General features: G+C 37.4%; 1 protein-coding gene across 2 annotated transcripts in view; it reads left to right on the forward strand.

Annotated features, from left to right (window-relative positions):
• The window catches only part of ARHGAP15 (Rho GTPase activating protein 15), a 704,757-nt gene that overhangs the window by 404,428 nt on the left and 285,467 nt on the right, over nt 1–14,862 (forward strand). For both annotated transcript variants that reach the window (XM_040228227.1, XM_040228226.1), the window contains exon 9: nt 12,317–12,439. In XM_040228227.1, the coding sequence (XP_040084161.1) occupies nt 12,317–12,439 (123 nt within the window). The remainder of the gene's footprint in view (nt 1–12,316; nt 12,440–14,862) is intronic.

Below are 14,862 nucleotides of genomic sequence, written 5' to 3' on the forward strand. Positions count from 1 at the left end.
ACCACCTGCTCTATTTACTTACTGATTGTTACAACTATGATTATGATACAGAGTAACTATCATAACCACAGTTCACAACAATTAGTAGTTTTTATTGAATGCTTACCATGTTTTGTATATATAAGGACATTTAATTTTTGCAACAGTCCTTGGTAGGGATATTGTCGGTACCATTTAACAGATGAGAAAATAGAGGCAAAAAGAACTTATGTTGCTTAAATAAGATTCTGCCACTGTTAGGTGACAGTTGAAATTTAAAATCTGAAATTGTTAGTATTCAAAAGAGATAGAGAAAATGCATGAAAGAGACTGGAACACAAAGTTTTTGAAAAGGAACAGCATTAATGTTGAAAGGAGGCTACATATTAGTGGTTCTGCTTTCATGCTTAAATATTGATCCTAAACTCTTACTCCTATGAAACAACTAGGAATAATAAAAGCAGACTCTGTGATTGGGATGGAGAAGAACAAGGTTCCTAATTGGGCTGAGAGAAGAGCTAAGGAGTTTATAAACATGAATGTATATGCTTATAATATAGTGGGCTAAGGGTATACCATCTGTTTTTGAAAAAAAACTATAGTGTGATGACAGTAATCAAGAACAAGAACTAAGAAACTGAGAGAGACGATTAGGTCACTAAAGCATTTTTGCTTAAAAGGAAGCCCCAGTCTGTACTCTGTATCTCTATTCCTATATTCATTCTTGTCTTAATGCATTCAGCACCTGGAGCACAGTGAGTGGTTCTTGTATTCACCTTCTTGCCAGTAGCTGAAGAGTTCAATTTGTGTTTACGGTGGTCATGCTCTCTGCAGCCCAGAAGCCATCTTCGGTTGTTCTGACTGGCAGTACAGAGTGGTCACGTGTTAGCACTGATGCCGTCCTGCGATTCACTAAACTCACCTGAAGCAACTCATCTTCCCCTTTAGGTCTAGAGTGACACGCGTGTCAAATTCCCTCAGTCGTGTCCAACTCTTTGCAACCCCATGGACTGTAGACTGCCAGGTTCCTTGGTCCATGGAATTCTACAGGCAGGAATGCTAGAGTGGATTGTCATTGCCTTTGCCAGAGGATCTTCCCAACCCAGGGATCAAATCTGGGTCTCCCGCATTGCAGTCAGATTCTTAACCATCTGAGCAACCGGAGTAATTTTGTCAGAGTTCACCTGAAGCAGATGATTTAAGACCTTAAGCTGAAAGTAACTGATTACAGTGGGAGGCTACAGCCACTTCTCTGTGTCCTTAGAACTTTGACAATTGCCAAACAGAGAGGCAGGCAGCACGGCAGGGTAGGCATTGCCAGGGGCCGGAAATCAGATGGCTCATATTTGATTTCCAGCTCAGCCACTATTGCTTACTTGGCATAACCTCTCTGAACCTCAGATCACTAAGCAGCAGAATAAAGAGCAGTAAGAGAACCTACCACTTTGAATGATTATAAGGACTAAATGAAATAGAACATTCTTTCCTTGTCACACTGGTAGCACTCTAAAAACAGTAATCCATGTGACTTTGGGATGATCAGATTGGCTTGTCAAAGTGGAAACTGAGATTGCCTTAAAAGAATCAATACTATATGGGTTACAATATGTAATTGTATATATAATACTTAGATTGTTAACATTTCTCACAATCTAAATAAACACTTTATTCCACCATTTCCTCTTAAATATTGACTGCTTTGACTTAAGGCATTTCTCAAACTACCAATGCCTGTACTATATATTTTTCTGCCCTGGTTCAAATTTTATGTTTTAAAAATTAGGGATGCAGTATTGCATATTCTTGATCACACAGAGGACCAAGAGTTTAGAGATTAAAGAAAAATCTTCAGAGTTGTCATATATTTCTCCCCTCTACACCTGCTGAGAATACAGTATCTTTACACACATTTTTCACAAAGGTACAAGTACATACATGGACACAAAATACATAGTGATAGCAATCTCTATGTCTTAAGGAGGGAAGATTTTAATGCCACTCATTCAATGCAAATAGGCTTTCCTGGTGACTCAGTGGTAAAGAATCCACCAATGCAGGAGATGTGGGTTTGCTCTCTGGGTCAGGAAGATCCCTTGGAGAAGGAAAGGGCAACACGCTCCAGTATTCTTGCCTGGGAAATCCCATGGACAGAGGAACCTAGTGGGCTACAGTCCATGGCATTGCAAAAGAGCTGGACATGATTTAGCAAATAAACACCACCGCCACTACCCAATGCAAATACTGCTAAGCATGAGTCATTATGTAAAATCAGTGTGGACATTATCCAATACTCTTAAATATGAATATTATTTCTTTTTCCAACTTTACTTTTCTTTTTCATAGAAATCTAAGTGGTAATTTCCTAGAATTTTGTCATACTGCTACCTCTATGGGGAGAATTACCATGCATACAATTATATTGCTTTGGGTTTTTTATTCTGTTCTATTTTTGTGGCCTGATGTTCACATTCACCTATGAGGCTCTTACCATTTGATTTGACTGTGTTCTATTTTATATCACTAGCCCATTCCTGTATTTAATATATAGAAAACATGGAAAACATGTTTCTACTTCATGGTGCCCTTTGTCTAGATTAATGCTCCATGCTATTTTTTCCTTTCTTTCTTAGTAATTTTGCTTTCAAAATCAGCTACTGAGCTGAGGCAGCTCTGCAATCCCAAACTTTATTAGCAAATTTATCAAAGTTTTGAAATAGTTTTCAAGTGACAAAGTTTTACCAACACTATTTTAAGCTGTAAGAAGCCAAGATAAAATTTCTCATCAATAGAAGATATTTGATGATCTGACTCTTTACATTTTATACTGTATCTGATTCTGTTTCAGCAAAAAAAGTGTCATCATATATCTTTATACATACCATAAGTGTATGCTATTTAAGTGTATTTTCTCTTTCTTCTTTCCTTTTTTATTTGTAGTATTTCCACAACCTTTTGATGGAAAATCTTTTGCAACTCTCACTTATAGAAATAAACTAGACAGACTTATACAGTTGAAAGAATATTACATTTGTGATGAAATTGTTCAGGGTTTGCAGTACAAGTTTTGAAGTTGCCATCATCATCATCATAACCACCCTGAAAGTTATTAAGTAACTCAAAGCTATGCTAAATGCTATAAAAATAGTTTAAATATAACACCCTGACTCACACTACAGCAATGCATTATAAACTAGATACACCTAAGATCTATGATCAGCAAAATAAAAATGTTAACCCTATACATAAAAATACTATGAAGAATTTATTATAATTACTAGAAAAATAACTTAACGGCATTTCCATACAGCCAAATGACAGGGCTCTGACAGTAAACTGCCTGCTGTTTATTGACACTGAAAATGTAAAAAAGTGGTTAGATCTGTCTACTTAAACTAGATAATTTAGCGAGCAAGTAAACATTTATATTGTATGAATTCTCATGAGTGGATAGCATAAATGTGAATCATCAAAGAGAGAATGTTATCATACCCTTCTGTTTCCAACTGATTATTTTGTTTTTCTATAACATCTAAATGGGAATTAAGTGGTTAAAACAGAGCACTGCTGTTAAAATGCCGTGTATTCCCTCTTCCAGTTATTTCCAGACTTAATCCTGATTTGTGTTTCAAGTAAGTCACTTGAAGTTTCAATAACTTAGTTTCTCAAGTGGTTGAAATTATGACTTCTGTTTACACTGAGCTTGTGAAGAAAACAATACATTAAATGACCAACAGTACATTAAGCCCGAACTTACCCTTTCTGCCCACTCTGACACAGGGAGATATGTGCAAAGTGTTTTGAGCTGTAAAACCACACTGTGGAGAGAGCAAGCAGCATTTATTACAGCCTAATGAATTAGGATAAGAGGGTATGCCCTGGAAAGGAATCAGGCAGGAGGCAGACAAGAAATTTAATGAATTTTGTTTCCCAATTTTGGGTAAGGTGCTCTTGTTTTAGTAGGTTAGAAAGTGGTACAACAGGGAAATTCCAAATACAAGATCATATTGGAAAATATGAAAGGAGAAAATCAGCATTTTGTTTTGTGATCCATGTGATGGTTTGAGAAGTGTTTGGAAATCTTTGGGGATGAAGAGTCTGATATAATCTGAATTTTTTCATTTCTTTCTGGATTTCCCTCTCGGAACCCTGCAATGTGATAAGATGATTGTACTAGTGACTGCAGCCAGCTTTGCTCTGAACATCCCACTAGACTCTCCATGTGTTGGGAGCTCCTAGCAGCTAATACAGCTATCTATCTACACCTATGTTGCTCCTTATGTAAACACCCACCAAAAAAGTAACAACAAATAGCCTAGAAAGTTGTTTGAAACAGCATTTCTGAAGGGTAGTAACTCTACTTTCCTTTAGCAATATTTCTGAAATGTTAGCTCTCCCAGCATTTCCAAACTGAAAAAAAAAAATATTAACAACATGTAAATGTAACATGGGAATACCGCGAGAACAGGAGTTTGGCAGGAAAACAGGATATTTCAAAATAAGATCCACAACAAGACAAATTCTGGCAAATGAACAGTTCTGGATCATATTATCCAAATTGTTGGATTCTGGAAGATTTGAGAGTTATTATTTTTTTTTTTTTGTGGTTCCCATCACTTAATAGCATGGTAGTGGATGTTCATCATTCAAAGTGCATTGCTTCCTCCTCCCATTACTAAAGCTGGAAAATAAATATACAAAAGGCATCCATTATAGTACAAAAAGCATTCATTATAGTAAGCATTCCTACCTTGAGAGGTGGTTTTAACACCATAATGGCTGCGTCAGGTATAAAACTTGTGTTGGGATAATGCCATGTATTGATATCATATGTAATGATATTTATTGGAAATCATCTTGAAAACCTCAGGATCCTACCTATTCTCTAGTGTGAGCAGCTTTAACAGCAATTAAATCTCTCCACTGGTTAAGAACGGTGCTTAAAACTAATGCCTTAGATCTATGAGTGTGGAGACTTAAATTGCATATTGTTGTTCAGAGTTCTTAGGCTTTGAAAAATATTCTGTTTGGGCTTGGAAAAAAAGATCACGCATTGGTGGGGGGAAAAAACGAGAGAGAGAGAGGAAGCACAAAGGAAATAAAAAATAAAAGTAAATTCTAAAATACCTGGAAAGTTAATCCAATTCAACTTAACTTTTCTTAGAGGTGAAAATATGTAGAATTAAGAGTGAGGATTCCTCCATAAATCAGATTAAATTCTTTGGAATTTAAACCTATATCTTTTTGGTTTATTTTTCAGTTTTTGAATAAAAATTTTAAATGAGAACGGAAAAAAACTGTTCATTGGCTTAACATGAATCTTTAAATTGCAATAAGCTTCACTCTCAAAAAGTAGTTGAATCTCTAAGGAAAAGGAAAAGGCTGAATTCTATTTTTCATAAATGATGGATTATTGTACCACACTGTGTATTTTCCAGTAAAGTGTCCTTTTATTTGTACTGTGTGATTACAAGTTTCTAAAAGTATGTGTGGGGTCACTTGGGTGCTGTGGGAAAGTGGAAGGAACTCTGTTCTGTTAAAATCAGTAGTGAAATCAGAAGCAAACTATGTCCTGATTACCATAGGCATGTGTTTAAATTTTGCTTTCCTTAATTGGTTATGTTGTATTTACTTAAAATGAACAATTTGGCAAGTTTTTCTCCCTTGACAACAGAAAAGCGTAAACTGTTTTATAAGTTTGGCTGTTAAAATCAGATTTGTAAACCACAATATTCAAAGACTTTTACTGCTGTTTACAGGGGTCCAGTGATGGGCTTTGCTTTATAACCATGTGCTTTTTTTACATTTTTGGTTTGTATTTACAGTGCTTTAAAGTTATTTGGTTAATTAAAAACTATGCCATATATTATAGTCATCTATTGACTTTAAGTTTTGCATAACTCTTCTTAGAACAAAACGAGCAGAATGAATGATGGCAAAGGCCTGGCAATTTGACTTGTCATCTAAGGACAATTATTTATGGCATCAGGAAATGGAAGTTGACGCTCTAGTCTGTCTCCAGGAAAGCCATCGTTAGAGGCAACTTTGGATAGTTTGGCTGTGTTAAAAACTGTGTAATCATATCCAAGACTGTTAGTTTCTCAGAATGTATGAGAAGGAAACAAGCTAAAGCATCTTAAAGTATACTTGCATTTTTCTTGTAAAAACAGTGTACCTTACACACATTTCACACATGTGGAGCCAGATGGTGGTATTGAAAACAATATATATATATATGTATGTATATATGCACATACATACACATCTAATTAAGAGTACTATCACCAAAGTACCTGTTTCCAAAAATATATAACTTACTATATAATTACTTTCATGTGTATATGTGTTTTAATTTGCAAAGTACTTTTTAATCATATCATTTTTACTAATCCCTAAATGGCAGAAAAAAATACTGTCATTGGCCCTGAATTTCCTGGCAGCCTGTCATGGAAAATGATGGGATTTTGACATGAGACTAGCAATAGAAAATAATACCTTTGGTAACCTGTGAAAATTTAGATTGTTTGTTCCATATCATTTTAAAAGCAGACTTTGAGACCCAAATTACTGAGGTAGGTTTCTCCTGAAGGATACTCATTCGTTTAGCCCCTAGTTCTAGAACCGAGGCCCTTGGGCCTTTGTTAACAGCTGTCAGTTGGAGCAGATTATATATGACCAGACTCAAATGAAAGTTGATAGGCTAGAATGTAAGCACAGCAGGTTAAGATGCTCAAAATGACTCATCCAGTCATAAAACTTTGAGTCAGTTAATGCCTGATATTCACAGTCCTATAAAAGCAGTTGTGGCTAGCCTGGGTAGCATGGCACTTGGTATTTCTCCAAAATGACCTGAGATCAATTCCTCCACTAAGATCCCTTAGTCTCTTGTACTTCATACTCCTCACCATACTGTATTATTACTGTGTAGGCCATATGCATTTAAATCCAGCAGTTAAATCCAACACTACCATGTATGCATGCGGTCAGTTTGTATAGTTTTTTAATCATCTAGTGGCACCGTCCAGGAACATTTGAGCCTAATTTAAAATCTTCCCATAGCCACATTTTTTAAAGAAACAAGAAATAAGTTTTAATAATATAGTTTAACAAAAATACCCCAAATGTTATTATTTCAACCTATGGTAAAAGCAGCATTTTAAGTAGTCAAGAGCCCAGAGTGACTAGTGACTACTGAATTGGACAGTGCAGCTCTAAAGCACTGCTCCTCAAACCATTACATACACACACAAAATGATAATAGATGATACATCAGATATATATGTTAAGTATATGTGTATATGTAATAAACTGTTACTCGCTCTTGTGTGTGACACGAAGAGTTGGACACAACTCTTTGTGACCCCATGGATTGTGGGCCACCAAGCTCCTCTGTCTATAGCATTCTTCACGGAAGAACATTAGAGTGGGTTGCCATTTCCTTCTCCAGGGAATCTTCCTGACTCAGGGATCAAACTTAGGTCTCCTGAATTAGCAGGTGGATTCTTTACTGTCTGAGCCACCAGGGAAGTCCATATATATAATATATCTGCTTATAGAGAGATTTATTATTAAAATAATACTTTTTTCACTTTTCCCAGTTCCTTTACATTTTGTCAGTCCATGAGTAGCCCTTCCACCACCAATCAATGAAAATGTTCCCTTCAGTTGGGAATGATTCTCAACAGGAAATATGTCTCCTCCTTCTCCCCACAGGAGACATTTTTGATTGTCACAGTTTAGGAGAGGATGCTACTAACATATTGTGGGTAGAGACCAAGGAGGCTTTTTAACACCCTTACTTTGCACAAACAACCCCCAGAAAAAAGAAATTGTCTGACTTAAAATACCAATAGTGCCAAAGCTGAGAACCTTCCTTTGAGGTAATATATTATGATCTTTTAAGTGGCAAGTACTGTCTTAACTTAGTATTTAATAGTGTATAATCCCATGTGATAATTTAAATTTTTCACTTAATTTAAAATTAAAGCTCCACTCTATACTTAGCTAGGAGGAGGGCAAGATGTCTTCCTCTCTTTTCCTTAGCCTTGCATTTCACCCTAACTCTCCATTTTACTAACAAAATTTCTAACTACCTTGTGGTCAAAGCTAGAGGAAGGAGGTTGCAAAAATGTCCTTATTTGACCAGTTACAAGAAAGCTTCTCACACTAGGCCTGGCAGACTCTTTAAAGCAGACACTCTCCCTTAGGCACTTTCATGGGTTCCTTGGAGACCCCACTAGGAAAATTTGACTTCAAATCCTTTAATTCAAGCAATTTATTTTCTCCCAGCTGCAGTTCCCTCCTAACTCTCTCTTTTTTTATTCTGAGTTCTTCAGGAGCTCAGAAGAACTCACTTGAGCTCTTTTTATTCTGAGCTCAAGTGTAGCTCCCCTACAGCTCTCACTTAGTAAACTGTTTTGCACTCAATAGCAACATAAAATTTTTTAATTAATTAAAACCATTCTATTTTAAAAGACTAAGTGAGCTCCTGATATTTACATTTTCCTTCACCTTCCATTTTTCACCTATTAGTTCAGTTCAGTCACTCAGTCGTGTCTAACTCTTTGCAACCCCATGGACTGCAGCACACCAGGCTTCCCTGTCCATCACCAACTCCTGGAGTAGACTTAAACTCATGTCCATTGAGTCAGTGATGCCATCCAACCATCTCATCCTCTATTGTCCCCTTCTCCTCCTGCCTTCAATCTTTCTCAGCATCAGGGTCTTTTCCAATGAGTCAGCTCTTCACATCAGGTGGTCAAAGTACTGGAGTTTCAGCTTTAACATCAGTCCTTCCAATGAATATTCAGGACTGATTTCCTTTAAGATTGACTGGTTTGATCTTCTTGCAGTCCAAGGGACTTTTAAGAGTCTTCTCCAAACCACAGTTGAAAAGCATCAATTTTTCAGTGCTCAGCTTTCTTTATAGTCCAACTCTCACATCCATACATGACTACTAGAAAAACCATAGTTTTGACTAGATGGGCCTTTGTTGGCAAAGTAATGTCTGTGCTTTTTAAGATGCTGTCTAGGTTGGTCATACCTTTTCTTCCAAGGAGGAAGTGTCTTTTAATTTCACGGCTGCAGTCACCATCTGCAGTGATTTTGGAGCCCCTCCAAAATAAAATACTCCAATATATTAGAATACCAGATAAAGATCTTACTAAACTGGTCCCATATCCAAACTTGACTTTGAACAAGTTACTTAACCTCTTTAATTTAGCTTCTTCTTCATCTAAAATGAGTAGAATTAATTTTGTTTGTTGTTCAGTCTCTAAATTCATGTCCAACTCTGTGGCACCACAGACTGCAGTGTGCCAGGCTCCTCTTTCCAATACTTCAAAAGATCATTTTGTGATTTGATTCAGAAAATATTGATTAAACCTTTACTATGTGCTAAACAATGTTGCAGTATTAGGGACACATTTGTGAACAGTGTTTATAAAAGTACCTAAAATTCCTGCTTACACTGTAGTAGAATTAGGTTAAATCACATTATATGCTTAGGAGAGTTTCAAGCATATAGTAAGGTCTCAATACATTTTAGATAAAGTAATTAACCCTTTTGAATTATTCTGTATGTGCCTGCATGCTTAGTCACTCAGTTATGTCCGACTATTTGTGACACCATGGACTATAGCTTGCCAGGCTCCTCTGTCCATGGAATTCTCCAGGCAAGGATACTGAAGTGGGTTGCCATTTCCTACTCCAGGGAATTCTCCTGACCCAGGGATTAAACTTGTGTCTCTTGCATCTCCGGCATTGGCAAGTGGATTTGTTACCACTGAGCCACCTAGTAAGCTCTAATATTGAATGATCAGCTTATGATTTGGAAGAAAAAGACCTCCATTTTCCTACTGAGGTGCCCCAAATCTTCACATGAATTCAGTAATTAGGTGAGGACAATGAAGGGCCCTGTTAAGATTAGTATCTCATAGGATAGAGACAATAAATTCCAATCATTTTACCAGTTATTAATGATTTTGTTGTTTTGTTGCTGTTGTTCAGTGGCTAAGTCGTGTCTGACTTTTTGTGGCCCTGTGAACTGCAGCATGCTCAGCTCCTCTGTCCTCCACTGTCTCCCAGTGTTTGCTCAAATCCATGTCCATTGAACTGATGACGCTATCTAACCATGTCATCCTCTGCTGCCCCCTTCTCCTTTTGTCTTTGATCTTTCCCAGCATCAGAGTCTTTTCCAATGAATTGAATTCCCACCAGATGGTCAAAGTATTGGAGCTTCAACTTCAGCAACAGTCTTCCCAATGAATATTCAAGGTTGATGTCCTTTAGGATTGACTTGTTTGACCTCCTTGCAGTCCAAGGGACTCTCAAGAGTCTTCTCCAGCACAATGATTAATGATAAGAATCATTATTAATAGTGAAAGTGAAAGTTGCTCAGTCGTGTCTGACTCTTTGCCACCCCATTGGCTATACAGTCCATGGAATTTTCCAAGCCAGAATGCTGGAGTGGGTAGCCTTTCCCTCCTCCAGGTGATCTTTCCAATCCAGGGATCAAACCCAGGTCTCCTACACTGCAGGCAGATTCTTTACCAGCTGAGCCACAAGGGAACCCCTGTTAATAATGTCATAAATAATAAGATAACTTGAAAGTGTTTAGACTCTGTGCTAATGAAGGTACAGACCTTAAATGTTATGTTCATAATTAAATCCATATCCTTTAGCATAGGATGTGATAATCAGTAGGCATTCAGCAAACATGTGCTTATAGTAAATGAATTATTAACAGATAAACACCTAACTTTCATGATAACAGTGAGGCTAGTAAAACTGAGATGGGGGTTGATGAAGACGTGGCAAAAGTTTGAGTCAATATGAGTTACAGAATTTCACCTAGTGGTAATTTCACACAAATAAGAAGAGAAAGATGTATCTGCATTCTTTTAAAAAAATTAATGAATTAACTTAGCTGTGCCAGGTCTTAATGGGGCACAAGGGACCTTTGATCTTCATTGTGGCATGCAAAATCTTTTAGTTGCATCATTGAAACTCTTAATTGCATCCGGTTTCCTGACCAGGGATCAAACCCTGGACCCTGGCATTGGGAGCTCAGAGTCTTAGCCCACTGGATGGCCAGGGGAATCTGAAATCTTAAAAATATCTGCTTTCTGGAAAAGAAATCACTTTGGGTTAACTTGAAAAAGAAGATTGAAAAAATTATTAGGTATGCAGGACCTTTGAAAATGCCTAAATTTCCTACTGTTCAATTCAGTTCATTCAGTCACTCAGTCATGTCCGACTCTGTGACCCCATGGACTGCAGCACACCAGGCTTCCCTGTCCATTACCAACTCCTGGAGTAGACTTAAACTCATGTCCATTGAGTCAGTGATGCCATCCAACCATCTCATCCTCTATTGTCCCCTTCTCCTCCTGCCTTCAATCCTTCCCAGCATCAGGGTCTTTTCCAATGAGTCAGCTCTTCGCATCAGGTGGCCAAAGTATTGGAGTTTCAGCTTTAGCATCAGTCCTTCCAATGAATATTCAAAACTGATTTCCTTTAAGATTGATTGGTTTGATCTCCTTGCAGTCCAAAGGACTCTCAAGAGTCTTCTCCAACATCACAATTCAAAAGCATCGATTCTTCAGTGCTCAGCTTACTTTATAGTTCAACTTTCACATCCATACATGACTATTAGGAAAACCATAACTTTGACTAGACAGATCTTTGTCTGCAAAGTAATGTCTCTGCTTTTTAATATGCTCTCTAGGTAGGTCATTGCTTTTAATTGAAATTAACAACAGCTTTTTTCTCCACAAGTTAAATGAACTTTTTTATAATTTTTTGTACAGATACAATTAGGTAGAGGGCTTCCCCCAGTGGCTCAGCATTAAGGAATCTACCTGCATCACAGGAAACACAGAAGATGCAGGTTCAGTCCCTGGATCAGGAACATCCCCTGGAGGAGGAAATGGCAACCCACTCCAGTATTCTTGCCTGGAGAATCCCAGGGACAGAGGAGCCTGGAGAGCTACAGTCCACAAGGTTGCAAAGAGTTGGACATGACTGACTAAACACACACACATACACGGGTGGAGCTATCCAGATAAGTTATCATGTTAAATATGAGGAAGTTAATGTGAAAATAAATTGTGAAAATATGGACCTAACCACATTCTCATTACATGTTCATGTAGCAACAGAGCTAATATTTTCACATGGGCAAATTTTTGCTCCTGTGCCCTGTCTAAACAGAAGGGCCTGAGCTATTAATTCAGGTAGTCATCTCATAACTAGCAGTTTTCTATTCATATTTGCATAAAGTAATAATCATAAAGGAAAAATTTACTGAAAGCCTCTGACTTTTTCTTTTAATCTCCAGTGTTCAGACTGCATCATAGTGCTTCTGATACAAGCGACAAAAAACGAGTTAAAAGCAGATTAAAGAAATTTATTACCCGAAGACCTTCCCTGAAAACTCTGCAAGAAAAAGGACTTATTAAAGGTATAGAATATTTTATACTTTTACTGAAACAGTGATAAATGAATGTGCCTCTCTGTCAGTAGTTAGTTGTCTCTAAAGGAGTTTTAGGAGACTTTATTTTTCTTAGGTTGCTTATTAAATGTTCTGCTCTATGACAGAAGGAAAGATAGTTATCCAGAAAACTAATCCTGAGAAAAATAAAGGTTGTATCATAAGATCATTGAAAAAATACCAGGTTTTGCCCTCAGAGTATCTGGGAGTGAAGAAGAAACATCCCAGTGGCCCATTAGAATGACCCCACATGCTGGGATAATCCTTTATACACCTATTGCTCCAGAATATTTACTAACAGCATCCCTTTTCATTCTCAGTTGTGTCTTGTATAATAAGTTATCTGATCACCTAGTCATAGTCTGAAGTAGGGCTAGGAAGAAAGTCTAAGATAAACGAGTGTCATGAAAACTTAACAGGTTTGAAAACTGGAGGACCCAGAACTCAATCTAAATTGAAATAAGCAGATATTTTGCAAATATGTGTAAAGTATATAAAATATCCTCCACCATTCCAACACCAGAATAGAAGAACACTCTGGCACGAGACTGTAATTGGGACTCAGACTTCTAGTCTACCACTCACTAATATTGATGTTGAGCAAGTTGTTATCTCTGAGCCTCAGAGATGTTGTTATCTCAGAGCCTCTTCTGTTACTTACACCCATCACTGAGAAGACTCTTAAACAAATGAGATAATCCATTTAAAGTATTTAACAGTGCTTGAAATATCAATAACCTCAGATATGCAGATGACACCACCCTTATGGCAGAATGTGAAGAGGAACTAAAAAGCCTCTTGATGAAAGTGAAAGTGGAGAGTGAAAAAGTTGGCTTAAAGCTCAACATTCAGAAAACGAAGATCATAGCACCTGGTCCCATCACTTCATGGGAAATAGATGGGGAAACAGTGGAAACAGTGTCAGACTTTATTTTTGGGGGCTCCAAAATCACTGCAGATGGTGACTGCAGCCATGAAATTAAAAGACGCTTACTCCTTGGAAGGAAAGTTATGACCAACCTAGATAGCATATTCAAAAGCAGAGACATTACTTTGCCAACAAAGGTCCATCTAGTCAAGGCTGTGGTTTTTCCAGTGGTCATGTATGGATGTGAGAGTTGGACTGTGAAGAAAGCTGAGCACTGAAGAATTGAACTGCTTTTGAACTGTGGTGTTGGAGAAGACTCTTGAGAGTCCCTTGCACTGCAAGGAGATCCAACCAGTCCATTCTGAAGGAGATCAGCCCTGGGATTTCTTTGGAAGGAATGATGCTAAAGCTGAAACTCCAGTACTTTGGCCACCTCATGCGAAGAGTTGACTCATTGGAAAAGACTCTAATGCTGGGAGGGATTGGGGGCAGGAGGAGAAGGGGACGACAGAGGATGAGATGGCTGGATGGCATCACTGACTCGATGGATGTGAGTCTGAGTGAACTCCGGGAGTTGGTGATGGACAGGGAGGCCTGGCGTGCTGCGATTCATGGGGTTGCAAAGAGTTGGACACAACTGAGCAACAGAATTGAACTGAACTGAACTGGAACATAAGTATTCAAAAAATGTCCTCTGCTATCACTAATATTATTATCATTCATTACTGTTGTTGTTACCAGATAGATGAAAGGATGGATGTACAGATAAAACCAGTGATGTAGATTTCTATCACTGGAAATTACCTTATAGATCACAGAGGCAAATGTATTATTTTCCTAAGAAAAAAATATAGGCATCAAGTCCATTATTCTCCCTGGTTTTCAGATTTTCTAACCAATGGACACATTCTGAAAATTAAATACAAGAAAGAATTTGAAAATAGGCTAAAATAAAGTACTGAAACTGTGAATGAAGTGGAAAGATATCCTTATAGAAGTCAAAAAGTGATTTATGATACAAGTATTTCTCAGGAACAGGGCAAAGCAGATAGTATTTTCAGCACTACTTAGGATGAGAATTATTTCAATAGTTTACAATAGCCATCTGACCTATTAACTTCAGTCTCTTTTTAAAATAGGTGAACATATCACAAAAATCATCTAGCATTTTGAACCAATTGTGAAAGGTTAAATTTTGCAAAGCATGAACATACCTATCACTAATAGAGTGGAAAATTATTTAACATAAGCATTCGGAAGTAGAACTAGCAACTGCTTTAAATCAGTCTTTAGCTCAGACTTTTACTCTCTGAAATGTCCTTTTCAGTGGACAGCATTTGGTCTTCTACAGATTCAACTTCACATCATAATATTGCAGTACCTCCAGTTCTACCTTAGAATTTATCCCATGGATTATCATTTTCTTAGAAAAAAATCAATAGCATGTTACCTGCCATCATGACAAAGTATAAAACCAGATAAGCAGCCCAAACAATTACAATCTGACAAACTCCAAATTGTTCAT

This window comes from Oryx dammah, unplaced genomic scaffold (genome assembly GCF_014754425.2).
Source record: "Oryx dammah isolate SB20612 unplaced genomic scaffold, SCBI_Odam_1.1 HiC_scaffold_27, whole genome shotgun sequence".
NCBI classification, from domain to species: Eukaryota; Metazoa; Chordata; class Mammalia; order Artiodactyla; family Bovidae; genus Oryx; species Oryx dammah.